General features: G+C 48.6%; 5 protein-coding genes across 5 annotated transcripts; 2 read left to right on the top strand and 3 right to left on the bottom strand.

Moving 5' to 3' along the window:
- Positions 1–731: 731 nt before the first annotated feature.
- Positions 732–7,560, bottom strand: BGW36DRAFT_360853 (conidial pigment polyketide synthase PksP/Alb1; the record flags this gene model as incomplete). The annotated part of the gene is made up of 5 exons (XM_046214218.1): positions 732–2,426; positions 2,538–3,293; positions 3,381–5,342; positions 5,429–7,196; positions 7,274–7,560. 5 exons carry the CDS (start codon positions 7,558–7,560, stop codon positions 732–734), a joined length of 6,468 nt encoding a protein of 2,155 aa, XP_046070286.1.
- Positions 7,561–8,564: 1,004 nt separating this feature from the next.
- Positions 8,565–10,392, top strand: BGW36DRAFT_322766 (sterigmatocystin 8-O-methyltransferase). Its single transcript, XM_046212679.1, has 4 exons — positions 8,565–8,721; positions 8,793–9,053; positions 9,151–9,663; positions 9,743–10,392. The coding sequence occupies exons 2-4, from the start codon at positions 8,805–8,807 to the stop codon at positions 10,382–10,384; spliced, it is 1,404 nt and encodes a 467-aa protein (XP_046070285.1). The 5' UTR covers positions 8,565–8,721; positions 8,793–8,804; the 3' UTR covers positions 10,385–10,392.
- Positions 10,393–12,196: 1,804 nt separating this feature from the next.
- Positions 12,197–13,255, bottom strand: BGW36DRAFT_429030 (uncharacterized protein; the record flags this gene model as incomplete). The annotated part of the gene is made up of 1 exon (XM_046220632.1): positions 12,197–13,255. The coding sequence occupies one exon, from the start codon at positions 13,253–13,255 to the stop codon at positions 12,197–12,199; it is 1,059 nt and encodes a 352-aa protein (XP_046070284.1).
- Positions 13,256–14,668: 1,413 nt separating this feature from the next.
- BGW36DRAFT_382191 (putative integral membrane protein, Mpv17/PMP22 family) lies at positions 14,669–15,724 on the bottom strand. The gene is made up of 3 exons (XM_046216495.1): positions 15,315–15,724; positions 14,918–15,244; positions 14,669–14,864 (listed from the first exon to the last, which is right to left on the bottom strand). Exons 1-3 carry the CDS (start codon positions 15,408–15,410, stop codon positions 14,715–14,717), a joined length of 573 nt encoding a protein of 190 aa, XP_046070283.1. The 5' UTR covers positions 15,411–15,724; the 3' UTR covers positions 14,669–14,714.
- A 108-nt stretch (positions 15,725–15,832) lies between these two features.
- BGW36DRAFT_382190 (copper homeostasis protein CutC) lies at positions 15,833–16,827 on the top strand. Its single transcript, XM_046216494.1, has one exon. It carries the CDS (start codon positions 15,892–15,894, stop codon positions 16,690–16,692), a length of 801 nt encoding a protein of 266 aa, XP_046070282.1. The 5' UTR covers positions 15,833–15,891; the 3' UTR covers positions 16,693–16,827.
- Positions 16,828–17,499: the final 672 nt, after the last annotated feature.

Here is a 17,499-nt window from a genome sequence, read left to right as displayed (position 1 = left end):
AGTTCGCTCCGTTCTTCCAGACAAAAGGACGTACGCTGGTGACAGAGGAGAGAAGCTGGAAGAGCGTCGGGCTTTTCTAGATTCGGGCCTTTTTGGCGGGGCAGCGCTTGTCCCTAATTAGGCGCCAGGGGCCGCACACCACCAGCGGGCCGCAGATGGGGCCCCCCGTTCTTGCCCATTTAGGCCAGCAAACACCCGATCGCAGCCCGCCAGGTAAATGCCTGATAAAGACGGCATCCCGACTTTCGGGTCAGCAAGCGCTGTGTTGTCATTCTCGTCTTTTGGCGCAGGAAACAGTCTCCAATCTTGAAGCCATCCCCTCTACTCCCTAAATGTTACTAATTTTGGACATATTATCAGACTACCCTTTTTATCTCCTTCTATTCTGGTTCAAAAATTCAATCAACAATTCCAGTATATTAATGCTCAAATTACATAGAATACTAATGAATATCTATTACAAGATCGCCACAGTAATTGTATCTACCAAGTTGTATAACGGGGGTCATTCTGTAAGTCAAGTGACGATTCTTATACCGACCACAATGAACGATGTAAATGGGGAGGCTTCCATTATATCCAGATGCCATTTCACAAATGACCACAACAATAGTATACGATATGCAACGAAAGAATTCTAGTAAAAGAAAAGTCTATTTCGGTCTAGGAAGATAACGAATAACTACAAGAAAAAAATATATAATGATCGTGTAAATACAAACAAATACCAGTCATTTCATAGCCCTTCCAATAAACGCCGCTAATTTCTTCGCATTCTCACCATGCATCATGGAGAAATGATTCGCTCCTTGCAAAACCTCAATGTTAATATTCTCTTTCCCTACCATGCTATCCCAGCCATTGGGGCCAACATCACTCCGGTCAAGCAACAGCCACTTCATCTCGCGAGGGTCATCGTCGCGAACGGGAGACGCCTCATCACTCTTGCATACGCCATCCTTGGCCCAAATGATGTGTGTCTTTGGTGCCAGTTCGGCTGGGAATGGCTGGGCCTTGTATGTATCCAGTGCATCAATAAACATCAGGAAGTGCTTGATTAGTCGAGAGCGGGATGCTGGCGGCACCGAGTCAAACATTCCCAGGCTGTCGAAATAGTCATACAGACGTGGTGGCAGCTTCTCAAGTCCGACCGGGTTTGGTGAGTCCAAAAGGATTAGCCGTTCGACTCTTTCGCCCATAGCGTACAGTTGGCGCATGGCGTCGTAGGCGGAGATGCCACCCGCCGACCAGCCGGACAGATTGTATGGACCCTTTGGCTGTCGTCGCCGGATTTCAGCCACAAACGGTGTGGTCAGCTCATCGAGCCGACAGTTCATGTCGTCTGGGTTCTTCACGTATGGGCAGTTGAGCCCGTACACACACGTGTCCGGAGAGACCTGGGGAAGGGATGAATATGATGTGGCCGAGCCAGACCCATCAGGGAACAGGAACAGTATCTGAGTCGCCGTCTGAGGGTTTCCCTGTAGAAGAATGGACGTTGCAGGTGGCACAGTTGTCGTCCTGCTGTCACCCATTTCCTTGGCAACCCGGGCTGTTGCTTGTTCGATAACATCCGTATTATAGTTGCCACCTACCGACTTAGACCCCAATGCCATTTGGATATCTTCCAATGTTCCATTCACGATGAAGAAGTCATTGGGAAGCTCGAGGCCGAGTTCCTCACGGACTCTACCGACCACGGTCAGTGACAGCAGAGAATCCAAGCCTAATTCTGCTAGACTTTCGGCACTGCCGACCTCACTGGAGGACAACCCGATTTCCTCAGCCAGAATCTCGTGAATACCAGTAACACCCTCGCTCGAGAGCTCAGTCGGTGGTGTTGATGACTCGGTGGGAGCCCCGTCTGAACCCGAGATAAGTGAAAAATCATCATCAGTGAGCGTGCCAGATGATGACGGTGCTACAGAAGTTCCAGTCTTTTCAGAAAGGACTTCCTGGAACTGGCCAAATGTTGGGTAGTCCATGAAAACAGAAGATGGCAGCTCGATGTCCAACTCCTCGCGAAGCCTACCTGTAATAGTTAGTGAGAGAAGAGAATCAACTCCGTAGTCCGCAAAGCTAGCGTCGTCATTTGACATCTCCTCGATCGAAATTCCTACTTCCGTTGCAATGATCGCTAGAGCTCGGCCCAGAGCGCCATTTGTAGGAACTATGGGCTCCGAGATGACACTTCTCGTGCCAACCGATGCCGAAGTGCTCTCAGCCTTCTTCACCCTTTTCGAAGATTTTTGACTGGATTCCTTGGAAGATGCGGATACAACAGAACTTGTCGGCTTTGACTGGATTGAGGAAGTTGAGGATACAATGGAATTCGTAGACTTCGTGCGGACTGAGGAAGTGGACGCCTTAGACTGAGAAGGAGATGGTAGAGCCATCTCAAGGAGGCGACGAGGGATGGCTTGGAACTATATTTATTCACTCCTAATCAGCATATTGACGATATTCTTCCCGCCTTTCGGACTTTGGAACATGATATGCCGTGTCATCGAAAAATGGGGCAAAGGACAAAGACTTACCGTTACTGCACTATACATAGCGATAATTTCATCGTTGTCTAGGATGAACAGATCGCCAGCATATTTGGTCCCATCTACGGGGAGCATCCGCACGTAGGTGCGATAGACCTTTTCGAAATCAAGGTCTTTGGCGAATCGAACTGATTCCCATCCGTGATTGACGTAAACCTGGTCCTTGCTGGTGGCATCGTTGGCGTTGAGCGTAAACCCGGTCAGCTGACCGCAGCTATCAATCCACATGGGGTTGCGTTTGAAACCGCGAGCAGGAGTCTGGAACTTGACTGTTGCTGTTGCTTCGTATGATTCGCTGTCTAGAATGATGTCCTGGAATCCCTTGTAGTCTGGTTGGTAGTCGACCAGAGTGGCGAATAGCTTGTATGCCATTCCGGTACGGAAACGACTGCATACGCCATCCTCGACACCCGTTTCCAAGTGCAGAATGCTTCTTTTGATGTGGTACGAGATGCGTTGCCATTCCTTCAGCCACTTTCCTGTTTCTGCAAACTGCAAACGGCAAGTGGCATGTTCCATTGTCTTGGTTCCCTCTAGGTTTACACTGTAAATGGTCATCTTCGCATCCATTGTACCCCAGTCCGCTGTAACGGATGCTCGGAATGGTTGCGAGTTGGTGCCCTGGAAAATCAAGGGTTTATCGACACTCATGTCCCGCACATCGACGCCGTAGTCCTGAAGCTCAGGCTTACATGTTTCGAGCAAGTATTTGCCCATCGTCTCAGCGATATCGGCATACAGTGACTGTTCAAAAGTTTGTCAGTTATGTTCCCACATACAGAGAGAAGACGACGGGGTTGCATGGAGAAGAAGGGATATAGTTGAACTTACCGATGGACAGAGGGGAACACCATTTACTAGATGGCCCTTGCATACCCGCTGGAGCTCTGGGTGCGCCAAATCGGATTGCATGACAACCGTGGCTCCATTGCTTTCCTGATTCTCACTGACAATTGACTGAACAGACGAAGTTGAGAACTTGTCTTCATTGGATTGGCCCTCGCTTTCTGAAATTCTGGGAGGATCGCCCTTGGTCAATGCCCACGAGTGTTGGTACTGGATCCAGTAATTCTTATTATCCCAGTTGTACGTTGGCAACTGCAGCACTCGCTGAGAGGCGGCGAAATCACGATGATACTCGCGCCAGGACGGTTCAACTCCAGCGAGGTACAAGGAGGTGAGCGTGCTAGAAAGCGTTTTCCAGGTGTCCTCCTTGCGATGCAGGGTGGGCAACGTGGTTGATTTCACCCCAATCGTGGATTTTATCATGGAAGAGCAGATAGGGTGAGAACCCACCTCGATCCAGACAGTCTTCTCGGGCGGCGTCACTTGCGACTGTTGGGCAGCGAGAAGAGCACCATGGAAATCGACCTTTTCACGACAGTGTCGTCGTAGATATTGCGGTCCAAATACGCCACCGTTGGTTACGACGTCTCCTAGCAGGGATGAAATCACAGGTATGGCAGGCTCATGGAACGTAACGGTACGAGCTGCCTCTTCGAGGTCGTCAAGGATTGGATCCACCTGGGACGAGTGAAAGGCATACGGCACTTGCAACTTGGTGCATTTGACCCGGTCGGCGTTCAACTGCTCCGCGAGGCTGGAGATGGCACTTTCGCGGCCGCTAATCACCGTATCCTCAGGTCCGTTGACACAGGCCACCTCGCAGGCGTTCGAGTTAAGATAGGTGGCGAGTGACTCGCGGCTCGCTCTTACGGCAAGCATAGAGTGTGTCCCGACGTGGCAGTAGCGCTGCAGTAATCGAGCTCTGGCACAGGCCAGCTGGATCGCGTCGCTTGCCGTGAGAACTCCAGCAGCGGTGAGAGCCGCGTATTCGCCCAAACTATGTCCGATCACGTAGCGAGGTTGAATGCCCAAAGATTTCCAAAGGCGAATAAGGGCCAGCTGCAGGCATGTAGCGCCGAGCTGCAAGACCAAGGGATCGATTTCAGAGTTGGGGGTGTCAGCAGAGACAGTTCCATCCACTAGTGGCAGAATGGATGGTAGTCCTTCACGCTTCACCATAGTGTCGAACATCAGCAAATCTGTCCGAAATTCAGACAGGTTGGCAAACAATTGCTGGCCCATTCCGGCATATTGCGCTCCCTGGCCAGTAAAGACAAAGACGACTGGACCCGGACTGGTGGACACCGGTTTCACGATATTACAGTCCACTGTCTCCAAGGAGCTTTGGATATCAACCACCGTAGATCCGCACACGGCAACCCTGTAAGGATGATGAATGCGGCGAGCTGTTAGAGTGTACGACAGTTTTCCCAGGAATTCAGTATTGTTTTGCGCGTCATTACTGTACTTATCCATAAAGGAGATCAGGGAGTTGATATTCTTCTGGAGAGCAGTCCGTGACTTGGCCGTCAATGTGACCACATGAGTCGAGCGCGGATCAGCACGAGCTACCTCGCTGTACTTAGGCCCTTCTTCCAACAGCAGTGCGGTGTTGCCGCCCGCAGCGGAGAAGTTATTGACAAAGGCACGTCGTGGCCCTACCTTGGACGGATTCCAGGGCGTCGGTTTGAAAGCAATATGGACATTGCGCTCATCAAAGTCAGTAGGAAATGTATGGTTAATTCGGGTTTTTATTCCGCAGTGAGGCGGAATAAGATTCTTCTGAAGCATCAGCAACACCTTGATGAGCGAAGTCACTCCAGAGGCCGACTCGGCGTGGCCCACGTTGGATTTGACGGATCCAATGTAAAGCGGTTGGTCTCGCTTTCGAGTGTAATCTGGCGCGAAAGCACTCAAAACAGACGTCGCCTCTGCTGCATCACCGGCCTGTAAATTGATTAGTTAGTTTTAATTATCCCAAATCATTGTTATTGGGATTAGGGATGGCGTCGTCACCATGGCATTTTACTTACCTGGGTTCCGGTTCCGTGCATTTCCACGTAGCTAATGTCATGCATATGCACGCCCGACTCGTTGAGGAGTTTCTGGAAAATGAACTCCTGGGCTCCCGCATGAGGTCGGGTGATTGACACCGACTCCGCGCTGTGGTTTGTGTATGCCCCTAAGATAACACCCAAAATCGGGTCATTATCAGCCAGAGCATCATCAAGTCGTTTTAAAACCACGGTTCCGACAGCATCAGCGCGACAATAGCCGTCTGCCTCATCATCAAAGGTGTTGCAGTTTCCCTTGTGCGTGAGGAAATGACCCTTGTCTAGACCAGCAAAGTTGTCCGGGTTGGTCATGATGTTTGTTCCGCCGGCGATGGCAGAGTCACAGTCATTGCGCCACAAGGAATTGCAGGCCATATTAATGGCAGATAGACTGGACGAACAGGCAGTGTCAACACTGACACTCGGTCCACTGAACTTGAAGTAGTAGTTGATGCGGCCAGGCGTGAAGGCACGATTGCCACCGGGAATGAAATAGGTATCAATGTCCTGCCCGCTGTTCACCTCACGGTAGTCATCACTTGTCATGCCGTAGAATACTCCAAATCGGTCGCGTTGGGTGGATGGTGTAGAGTCAGGCACCACGCCAGCCATCTCGAGGGCCTCATAGGCTGTCTGCAGTGCCAAACGCTGGCCAGGATCCGCCTGGGCAGCTTCGCGCGGAGACAAGTTGAAGAAGCGAGCGTCAAACATACCGGGCTCGTTAATCCAACAGCCGTTCTGAACTCTGCTCGTGTTCTTTCGCTTTCCGGTAGGATCGTAGTGGTCTTTGCCAAAGCGATCCGATGGAACCGGTTTGTGGACATCGAGACCCTTTTCAAGCAGCTTCCAGAACTGCTCATGTCCAGCAGCTTCAGGGAACCGACCGGACAGACCAATGATGGCAATCTTAGCCCGACCAGTCGAGTATCGTGGATTGGTGTCGCTGCGCTTGTCCTGTATGCCTGAGGAAGTGTCAACTAGGGTTGTATCGACATTTTGGCCCTTGAGGCTTGTGGCCAGAGAGGAACCAATGCCGGTGGCAAAGGTCAAAACGCTGCAAGAACCAGTGCCGGTCGCCGAGATGCTGCGGGGTACGTGGTCAAAGATGTTGTCCAGGCGCAATGGTTCCCGCAAAATCTCTTTCACTGCCGTTTTGAGCAGTGTGACAAAGTCATTTGCCTGAACAGGCTGTCCAGTGACGCTGGATATGAAGGGTAAGACTGGTGTGCGGGTGGCCAGCTCTGTAGGCAGCTTCTCAGCTGATCCGAGTGTCTCTATGTCGGAGTCGTCAAACAGGTGTGGCGCATGGTAAGGTGCGTGGATCTGGGCATTGGCGTAGTTGCGGATGGTGGGATTATTGGTGATGAAACGCTGGATTTGAGCCGGGGGGCCACTGACTGTCACATTGTTGGCGGAGACAGCACTGACGTAGAGCTGAGAGCCAACTGAAAGTTTATTTTGATGTGTATAAGCCCGGACAATGCCCACTGCATCTTGGGCGCGAATTCCAGGAATCAAGACCGACCAGGTATCGGATGCTTTGGCGAAAGGTTCGATTATTTGGCCCATTTTGAAAACGCGCAACCCGACGCGCAGGGAAGCCATGACAGCTTCTACCGCGGCCGGCAGGAGGTCTGCCATGGACTTAGATGAACACACAGCTGCTGCGGCGAACAGTCCAGTGCACAAGCCCATGACTCGGGTACTTGTCGGACTAGGGTAGTCTTTACCAGTATCAGTATGAAACCTGAAGGTAGCAATTGTTAGTTTGAAGATGACTTCACGAAAAGGAAGTTATGGAAGGGGGAAAGGAAAGGAACACACTTAATGAAGGACGCAAGATGGTAGACTGTGGTGAGAGTGCACTCGAGCACAGCATGGCCCTCGGTGTCTTCATAGCGCGCTAGCAAATCGATGATACTGGTGAAACGAGGGAAGAGCTGCTTCTCGGTGGAGCTGAGATGGGAAATCTCCTGGCGCAGGTTGAAGTAGACGCATTCAAAAAACGATGACAAGACACCGTTGTTTTCGACGCCGAGCAGCTGGCGTAGACCTGGTTTAAAGTCGGTGGTTTGGTCGCCAAAAACGACAATCGATTGTGAGGCCGTCATTGTTGAATAGGTCTGTTGAAGGTCCCGGCCAGACTTGGACACGCAAGGAATGTGATAAGTACCAATATAACGTGTTAATAGTTAGGTTTCGTGTGTAATATGTTATTTGCGATCTAGTCTTGCGCTGGAGTATTCAGAGAGAGCCTCCTAACTATTATCTTGTTGAAAAGATGAAAGTGTTGTGTGACTCGACGCTACCACAAACCAGGGTAGCATCCAGTCCTTTATGTACTATGCCGAGTCTCACGGCGAGCAGAGCTCAACTGTTTATTTATCCCCGCCCGAGCTTTTTGTCATCACCGAATCGTGTTTCTTGTAGCTTCATGTGGACCGTTCGATCCTATCTCTCCTCGTTCGGGACCAGAGACTTGTCTGAGAAGAGTAATGGGTGGGTTTGCCACGCGAGAAACCTCCGTAGAGTCTGACAAAACATACGATTCGGAAGTATTCTAGATATTTTTAGTACCAGTCTGCGTCGTTGCTGTATCTCAAGTGGACACCATCGGGCAGGAAGTACCTCCTTCACTGGCCGTAAAGGTTACGATCTTCTGCAGATACTAAGCGTCACTGCCCGTTCCTATCTGCAAAACACCGATCGGCAGGCACATGGAGCCCCGCAAGTGATGAAAGTATCCACGATGCATCAGCGTGGCAGGACGGGACAACGACTGAGAAAGTCGCGTGTGCCATCATGCATGGAAGTATTCCAGCAAAATTAATGCCCGGATCGGGCATCATGGAATCAACAAAAGGGGACGGTAAGGAAGTACACTGCACGGGCCGATCCGTTTCAATGATGGATGCTTTCCACTGGTGACTTCTAGATTCGGCTATTTTACTTGATCGCAAGACAGCCAGGGTTTAGAGTTGCAGAGAGAAATGCGGTACAGTCGAGAAGGCTCGGTGGTAAACAAGTTGTTTCGGGCCGGCCGGATGTGGAGAAAGACAAAGACACTGTCCGCGGGATCGGGGCTGACCCCTTCGTAAGCAACCAAGCCCTAAGCCCTAAGGCCCGACAGCAACATCGGCCATTAAGAATGTGCAGGAGAGCGACAATGATGCGATTTGTTGCGATTCAATGCATTTTCGGGTCAATAGATGCATGTAGCTGCTTTCACGAATACATATATAATGGGGATGGACGTCCGTAATCATTATTAGGTTTCATTACACACGGCCTTCACTTACTACAGTCAGCCAGTGAGTTTGTGAATTTACTGACCAAACATCAGAATTGTCGCGCAATGGAATCCCTATCCGCCATCGAGCAGTATGCAGACCAGATCTCGCGCAGTGCAAAAACACTGAGCGATTATCTGCGAGCCAACAACCAGCCCCAGCCGTCGTTCGAACGATACGCGCCAACATCGACGCTGCCTGCCTCAGCGCCCGAGGATATTGCACTCGCGCGTAGAGATCTGACTGAGGCGTCATTCAAAATTTTCCAGCTCGCTGTCGGGCCGAGCGAATTTTTGCCTCATCTGACTGCCAATGTATGCTTGCTGAATCCCGACTTTTCGTCCTTTTTTGTTGTTGTTGTTGTTGTTGTTGTTGCTCCTCTCTAATGATGTTGCTAACATTTAAACCAAGTTCCATGTGCTCTTTGCTCTTCGATGGTTGTGCCACTTCCAAATTTTCTCACTGGTGCCTCTACATGGCTCCATCTCCTACACTGACCTGGCGGCCGAGGCCAAAGTTTCTGAGCGCAGGCTGAAGAGCGTTGCGCGCATGGCCATGACCAACAATCTGTTCAGCGAGCCCACTGCCGACACCATTGCTCACAGTGCCATCTCAGCACTACTGGTGACCAATCCCAACTTCTTTGACTGGGCCCGCTTCATGACAGAAGCATCTATACCAACCGCGGCCAAGCTGGTCGAGGCCTGTGAGCGATGGCCCGACAGCGTGAAGAAAAACGAGACCGCCTATAACATAGCTTTCGACCACGACCTGCCCTTCTTTGATCACTTGGCTCAGGATCCTGAACGCACGCGCCAGTTCTCCGGCTACATGAAGAGCGTCACCAACAGTGAAGGAACTGATCTGAAGCACCTCGTGGCCGGCTTTGACTGGGCTAAGTTGGGAAAAGCGACCATTGTCGATGTAAGGCTGATAATTCCACTCACTTTCAGAAACACAGACGCTGGAATGGATGCTAATTCTTGCAACTTTCTGCACACAGGTTGGCGGTTCGACGGGTCATTCTAGCGTTGAGCTGGCCAAGGCCTATCCAGACCTCGACTTTGTTGTCCAAGATCTCCCCGAAGTCGTAGCCAACGGACCGGAAGCTCTACAGTCGCAGGGGCTAGCGGAATCAGTCACGAACCGTATTCGGTTTCAGGAGCACAGCTTCTTTGAGCCGGAGCCGCTCCACGGCGCGGACGTGTACCTCTTGCGCATGATCCTGCACGACTGGCCGGAAAACGAGGCGCTGTCGATAGTATCAAACCTAATCCCAGCGCTGAAAGCGTGTTCGCGCATCATTATCATGGACACGGTGTTGCCGGCTTCGGGACAGATCCCGGCCGTCCAGGAGCGTCTGCTGCGTGTTCGTGATCTCACCATGCTCCAAGTCTTCAACAGCCTGGAGCGCGCCACTGAAGACTGGACATCTCTTTTCAAGCGTGCGGATCCACGACTGAAGCTGAAGTCATCGGTCCAGCCGCTTGGTAGCACCATGAACGTGCTCGAGGTTGTCCTTGAGGACGAGAAACAAGAGGTTAATCAGTCGTCCTCTGAGCAGGTCATCGAGTCCGCCACCGCGCTGGAGGGATCTCTGGAGTTGCTCAGTGCGACTCCAGTCGAGATCAGAGCCGAATTGTAAAGATTAGCGCGGTGTTTTGGGTGTTTCCATTTCATTTCATTAGTATATCGCGCATTCAATAGATCTATCTTTGAAATTCGATGCTTTTTTAATTCTTTTTTTTTTGAATCGTATTCAGCCGCTGCAGTGGGATCATGGGATGTTCTCGTTCTCGCTGCCGGCTACCTTTCACAACCAGCGACTATAAGTGACCCATCTGTTGATGAATCCTGGCAAAGCTTTGAGGTTGGTCTACCGTCTTCTTGGGGTTAATCTGAAAAAAAGAAAGTATTAATTAACCGTAATAGACCAATGTAAAAAGCTCCATGATCACCTCGAAAGCGTTCCTTCCTACCGCCAGCCATTCCCACTCTGCGATTATCGGCCTCACTGCGGTAGTCATCTTCCCCCCAGCCATACAGCCTGGTCTGTCTCTTACGCTAGTTCCAAGCTTGCCGTTGTCAAATCAATGGAGTACATCACCGTGGAAGCCCCGTTTGTCTTCGCGGCGGCACTGAACCCAGGAGTAGCCTATACAGCTATGTTCGATAAATTCAGCGCCGATGTAGCCAGTCTGCCGTTTGATTGTGGTGGGTTACGCCGACCACACATCTCTCATCCCATGACCAATGGATGGTTTGTGTTAGTGGAACTGCCTGCGAAATTTATGGTGGTTGTGTCATCTGTCTTCAAAGTAATCTAGCGTGATAAAGTGGACTATCTCCTCGGCGCAAATCTCAACAAGCCTTATAACGAAAATTGTTACCTCGCAGCGTACAACGCTATGGTCAATAATGCAGACGGATATTGGCTTGCGAATCAGGCCCCGGGTATCGATAACCAGATCGCCTTGGGCGCACCGACTCTGCTACATGATATCTTTATCTATCAAGTTGACATTTATGCACGACCGGGACAAATTTTATGGCGGTTTTACCAATCGGCCATTTTCAGGCGCTGATAAATTGCTCGACGGGCTATAGACTATTAACATATACCATACACACTTTACGGACTTGGTGGTGACTATTGTCTTCCAGGATGAGCTTCCCAGCTCTACGGGCCGGAAAGGGCTAAAAAGCGTCTTCAACAGGCTGATATCTGGCAACGGTCTGTTGCCCAATCGAACAGATGAAAAGAACGGGTTGGGCGACGCTGGCTCAAATGACTGAGGATAACAAACGACTCGTGGTCTTCTCATCCTATAATTGCGATCACAACTGCAACCCTAACCCCAACCACGACTGTGTTTTCCCGTATCAATGGGACTTCATGACAGAGAACGACTGGGGCGGGGCGAGTATCAATCCTGCTGCCTGGACGGAAAAACGCGGGAGCTCGAAGCCATACGGGTCGCGCAAGCTTGCTGGCAATGATTCACTTTCCTATTAGAGCAGCCGACATTTTAGGTAGGATTTGCGAGATTAATGAAACAGACTACATCAAGCGGCATGCGACCGAATTTCTAAGAACGACGATTGTGAGCAATACTCACATGTTACCCCCAATTACTGTCATTCTCGAAATCGGGTTGACTGACAAATATATGACAGTTTTCTTCTTGCCACACTGCCAAAGCCTTGGTCTGAATATATTCTTGGGTTACCTGTTTCAAATGAGGGCAGGTGTAAGTTACTGGTTGTATGAAACAAGTAATATACAGAGTATTGAATCAATATTATGGATAGCACACGTTTTCTTTGTTAATTTTCAATGTTGAATACTGGAGGTAGGGAAAAATCTATAACAGCTCGCGATTGATTCTTCGAAGAAGCTGTCAATATAATTATAAAAGCCTTGAAGATATTGTAGTTTACATGTAGCTTTCTCAGTTTACAAGCAGGACCATGCCATCCGCTCTTCCTCAATCAAGTTCCAGATGCTCAAGATTGAGGCTGACGAATTGTCACAAGATTCGTTTGTATCTCTAGAAAGGTCCTGAACGATTGGTACAGTTGGTATTTGCTGCCGCTTCCATCTCCTGCAACGATTCGCTTTCCATTTTGTATCAGTCCATTTTCCGCTCCCAAGATTGCGCACGACAATTATTTCAAGATTGCGCAATCTGCCGTCTGTCTTCTTCTCTTCCTTGAAATCACAATGTAATAGTGATGCATCCACCTTGCAGGGCATACCCCATCCCATAAAACTTGACTTGGCCTCGTCGAAAAAGCTTTGAAGCCAACTCTCGATGTTTTTGCGTGATGTCAGCAAAGAAGCCCGTATCCCCAAGAATGACAGCACCTTTGGGGAGCAGTTTTGAAGTAATAATCTGAATGTATATTTATTTTTTACCAGTAACTCTTCATGCGTCGCACTCAAGCCAACTTCAGTGATTATATCAACGTCTGCAAGCCTATGATCTCTGAAGGTGCATTCATGCTTGAACGGTGTATATTTTGTGGCGGTAAGCAAGTGAAGTGCATTCAAGAAGGTGATTGTCATGCAAGGGCAGAGATCAACCTTGCCAGCAAATGGCATGCACGAATGGTCCTTCTGCCATGAAAATAAGCGCGGCCTCCATGCTGAAGGACGATGAAGTTTCCAGCATTCATCGCAATGCCGCCAACGGCTGGTCTCAAGCCGTGGGATTAGCAGGTGCTGCACTTGTAGTATGTTGGCATTCTCGAGATTGATTTTGCGGTATAGTAAGCGTTCGTCTGTGTGGAGAAGTGGGAAGAGCCGCTGTCGGTCGTGAGTTTCTAAGAATGAAATGTAATGGGTGTATAGAGACTTGCAAGTTAAGGCGTAGCATATTTGGTCTGGTATTGAGAGAAATTGGAGGGTTGAGTGGACTACTTTTGATGGAAGTCTCGTCGCGATGTCAGGCTTTTTCCTCCAGATGATCGATATTAGGGAACGAAATCGCGATTTGAGTATTTGATTATCCATGGCTGTTGAGTACGAACACAAAGAAGGAAAAGAGTAGAATAGAGATGAAAGAAGGATTCTTCTTGGACTATGAGTCTCAAACTCGTAGTTGCCTGGGGAGGTTGTGGAGGTTCAAGGTTGACTTGCAGCCTAATCCGGGAAGGTTAATATCTCATTCCAGGCCATCATATTTGAAATACACATACAGGCAAAATAAAAGATCATGTGCTAAAGATCTTAAGCATGCGTTGGGGAATGCCATACGCGTAGGTGCTACGTGAGAAGTTAACTGCTCGTCTATATGGGATCTATACTCCAGAGTCGATGCACCTGGATGAGGCCGGAATAATGAAACGAAAGTACCTAGCACCACGGGATCTTATGTCACCCTTTTGTAATTGACTTCCTCTACCAGGTTTGCTTTTAATCTTGTCTTCTGTCCTGAAAACAATAAGCATTCAAGCCAGCAGCATATAAGCAAGAGTTTTAACAGATTTTCACTCACTTGATCAAGCAAAACCTCATCATGCAATTCATAAGACCCCCGTGTACTCCCAGTTTTAAGCTACTTCGCAGCAGTTCTTCATCTTTCTTCCCTCTCAATGCACCATTTAAACAAGCAACAAGGCACATTGCCACCAGCTGTATCACTTCAAATGTGAGAGGCGCAGAGCAAACGCTGAGATTATTATCAGTTCATCATAGGCCTTATCACTGTATATTCCAGCGGACACCGGGCAGGCGATTCATGTGTGAAGAACAACGCAAAATCAAACGGGAGATGCGGTCAGACTGCCATCAAATATGGAGCTTGGTCATTTATCGCTGCACGTATAAAAGCGATTCTGACTGGGGAGAGTTTATACTGGGCTAGTAGGACTTCATGAAACATATATAGCTAATGAGTATAATGAAATATACTAGCTGTGTCAAACGCTGCTGGATCTATTTATAACAGGTTTCATTATAACTATTCTCTTCGCTTGTTGGTTGGTGTCATTCCTTTTCTCTCGTCTTTCTTGGAAACAAAATCATCGTTAGGAAATGGGATAATCAGAATCCTATTTATGTTAGCTCCGAAGATCGCAGCATGAATATACTATGTAGAGTATGATATTTGGATTCGAGTGTGGAAGACGCATAAAGAATACCTAGTGATTGACTAGGTGACTGAACTGGTAGGAATCAGCCAACTGACTCGTCCCATAACCTCCATCGCGTAAAGTTGACTGTGTTTTTAAGGACAAGGACACCAAGGGGGTGAAGTCAGCGGGATGGGAGAGCAACAGGGGAGGAGAGGGAGCTGTGATGGTGAGGCATAAAGCGGCGGGCCGCACGCGCTAATCTGGAAACTGGGCACCCACGATTCTACATAAGGTACCTAGGTATGTAAAATATCACACAAAAATAATCGGGAATCGGATATGTCGACATTGCACTGCTAAACCGTATCTTAAATTCGATATGTATAACAATAGTTCTAAGCAGTTATCAGACTCAAATAAATAGCCCACCCGAATCCAAACAGACTTCCCACAAGCACCCTTTTATCCACCGGGACCACTGCAAAACACAAGATCGAGACTAGCGGCCATAATTTCAGACCAGCGAGCATAATCGGGAAGAATTCCTGTGCATCATTAACTCTAACTCCTGGAGGATCAGGAAGATAGAAGGATTTACCCGTCTTATCACCTCGACAATCTCCCCCACTCCTCCCCCACGCAATATTGTCATTGTGCTCAGGAACAACGCCGACATCCACGTCGCCCCGACGGTTTGGTCGATGACGACTTTGATGATGGTGTTTTTGACATTTAATTTCTGCACCGCATCTTTAGGCGGGCTCTTTTCATCGGTCTTTTTTGGATGCGTGGATATATCTTCTACTACTCTCTGTCCGGGGAAGGTCGCCTCCAGATTAATCATCCATAGGTATGCTGGGGGCGTGTTGATAATGGCCACGGCAGTGAACTGCGCGAGGGCGGTATAGTCGAGTTGGAATGCGGTCTAGATAAGCATAGGGATAGTAGTAGTAGTCATACAGATTCTCCCAAAAATGGCGAATGGATGCACCCACCTCAGATCTGTACGCGGTAATCGCTTGTGCAACGATGTTTGAGCTGGCGTTGATCACGGCAGCTTGCAGCGTGGCGGTGACGATGGGTGGTGGCATGGCTGTTACGGTAATTATAGGCCAACTTTTAAACAAGGATTAGATCTGATGAAGATGGTGATGATATGAAATTTGCCAGGTCTGGCCAAGGCTTGGGCACTACGTGTCCAGTGTGCTAGAATAGTCTACATTCAGCCGAATTGTAGCGATTGGTCGGCGATGCTAACACACACTAGTACGAATGTTGGATGTTGGATGTTGGATGTAGGCCGATGAATGTAGCTGCAAATTGAGATTGGCTATACCTGTGATGAATAATTAGTATTGACGATAGGAATATATTCAGCGTACAGTATAAAATATATGTATCATCAAGAATGACAACATTTAAAGAAATGCACCCACCATAGAACCTTTACCAGCCACTCACAAATAAATAAATAATCTTTTACCCCAACGTCTCAAATTTTCCCCGCACCTCAATTGTCCTCCCCACACACAACATCTGAACTTGTAATCATTTAATTATAATAATAATAAAATGCTCGAAATAGCCATATTCAACTCCTCCTCCGCCGTCATTGCATACACCAGCGCCGCAGACCGTCTAGAGCTATGCGCTGACGGCTCCTCAACAAACGGCGGCACGACCCCGACACTAGACACGCTGCGATCCGTGATCGACTCACTCAATCAATCCACCCACCATCTTCAACGACGGAAGAACATCCCCATATACGCGATGATCAGACCTCGCGCTGGAGATTTTGTGTATTCTGAGGAGGAGTTTAGGGTCATGAAAGAGCAGTTGAGGCAGTTGAAAGAGGCGGACTATAGCGGCAGCAGCGGCGATTATTTCAAGTTTGGCAGAGTCGATGGGTTTGTCTTTGGCATTCTGACTCCGGACAATAAAGTCGACAGGACACGGAATGAGGAGTTGGTTAGGCTTGCAGCGCCTCTACCGTGTACCTTTCACCGTGCATTTGATCAGGTTATTCAAGCCGGTGGGGGCACGAGCGGTGAAATTATTAGTGACGATGTACGCGGTCAATTAAAGAGTATCATAGACGCCGGGTTTGCAGCGATACTTACTTCTGGCGGGGAAAAGACTGCGTTGGAAGGCGCAGAGAAGATTGCGGCTTTGACGGAGGCTGCTGATGGGAGGATAGCCATTATTGCTGGGGGTGGTGTGAGGTCGACGAATGCGAGAGATCTAAGGCATAGGGCCGGCACGATGGTGTTTCATTCTAGTGCTGTTGTGGATCATAGTGATGTAGCTAGTTCGGAGGAGGTGAGGGCTTTGAAAAGAGAGGTGTCATCTCTGACAACACGTTGCTCTTAGAACGAGCAAAGATAAAAGACAGAAAATCGGTAGTCCCGAGATCCACGCAAATTGTAAATACTGAGACAGCTGAGATCTTGCAATAGGACATTACCTTAACTAGATTCTCGCATGACTTTAAATATAAAAATAGAGGTCTCTAGAGCTTCAACGGCTCTCTTCTTTAAAATCCACCATTATCAAGCAAGTTAGTAACAATGGCTCGTTAAACGCGATTCATAGAAAAGCGTTAATCAAAGAGATCTAGGTCTAATAAATAATAGATTATCTGACACAAAATTATGACGGTATTAGAAAAATAAGAGGTTAGTTTTTATATTGGAGGGGACGAACTGCAAGCAGGAACTCACATTTTCCTCATCTCACAAGTGAAAATTGGAAGCGCTGATTAAAAGACCAATTATGTGTCAATATCTACCACCCAATTCAACTAACCATAGTTGGCAACCTGCTGAGCCGCAGGTGGCCATAATTAGAAACACTAAGTAGCGTTCACTCTTTAGAACGGCATTATTATACTCAACAGGTGTCGAAATCGTTAATAGAACATCTGGAAACTTTCGGGATATAACCTAGGATTCTTAGCGGCCCCTACAAACTATCAGAAATGTCTTGAATCCACACGTGTATCTACATTTATTGGATCTTTTCAATTTAATGGCATCGAGACGGGGGGGGGAGTGCAACTTGGCCCAATTTCCAATTAGACGGGTAGAAATTCGGCCAACTACTAAACAGGATGGAAAGGTAAACTAGGACCGGCGACTTTTGGCAAGAGCTCATGCATCCTGAGACGGACTGAGTGAT

This window comes from Talaromyces proteolyticus (assembly GCF_021365285.1).
Source record: "Talaromyces proteolyticus strain PMI_201 chromosome Unknown BGW36scaffold_8, whole genome shotgun sequence".
Classification (NCBI taxonomy): domain Eukaryota; kingdom Fungi; phylum Ascomycota; class Eurotiomycetes; order Eurotiales; family Trichocomaceae; genus Talaromyces; species Talaromyces proteolyticus.
Note: the sequence above shows the minus strand (reverse complement) of the source record. Positions and strands in the feature narration are given on the sequence as shown.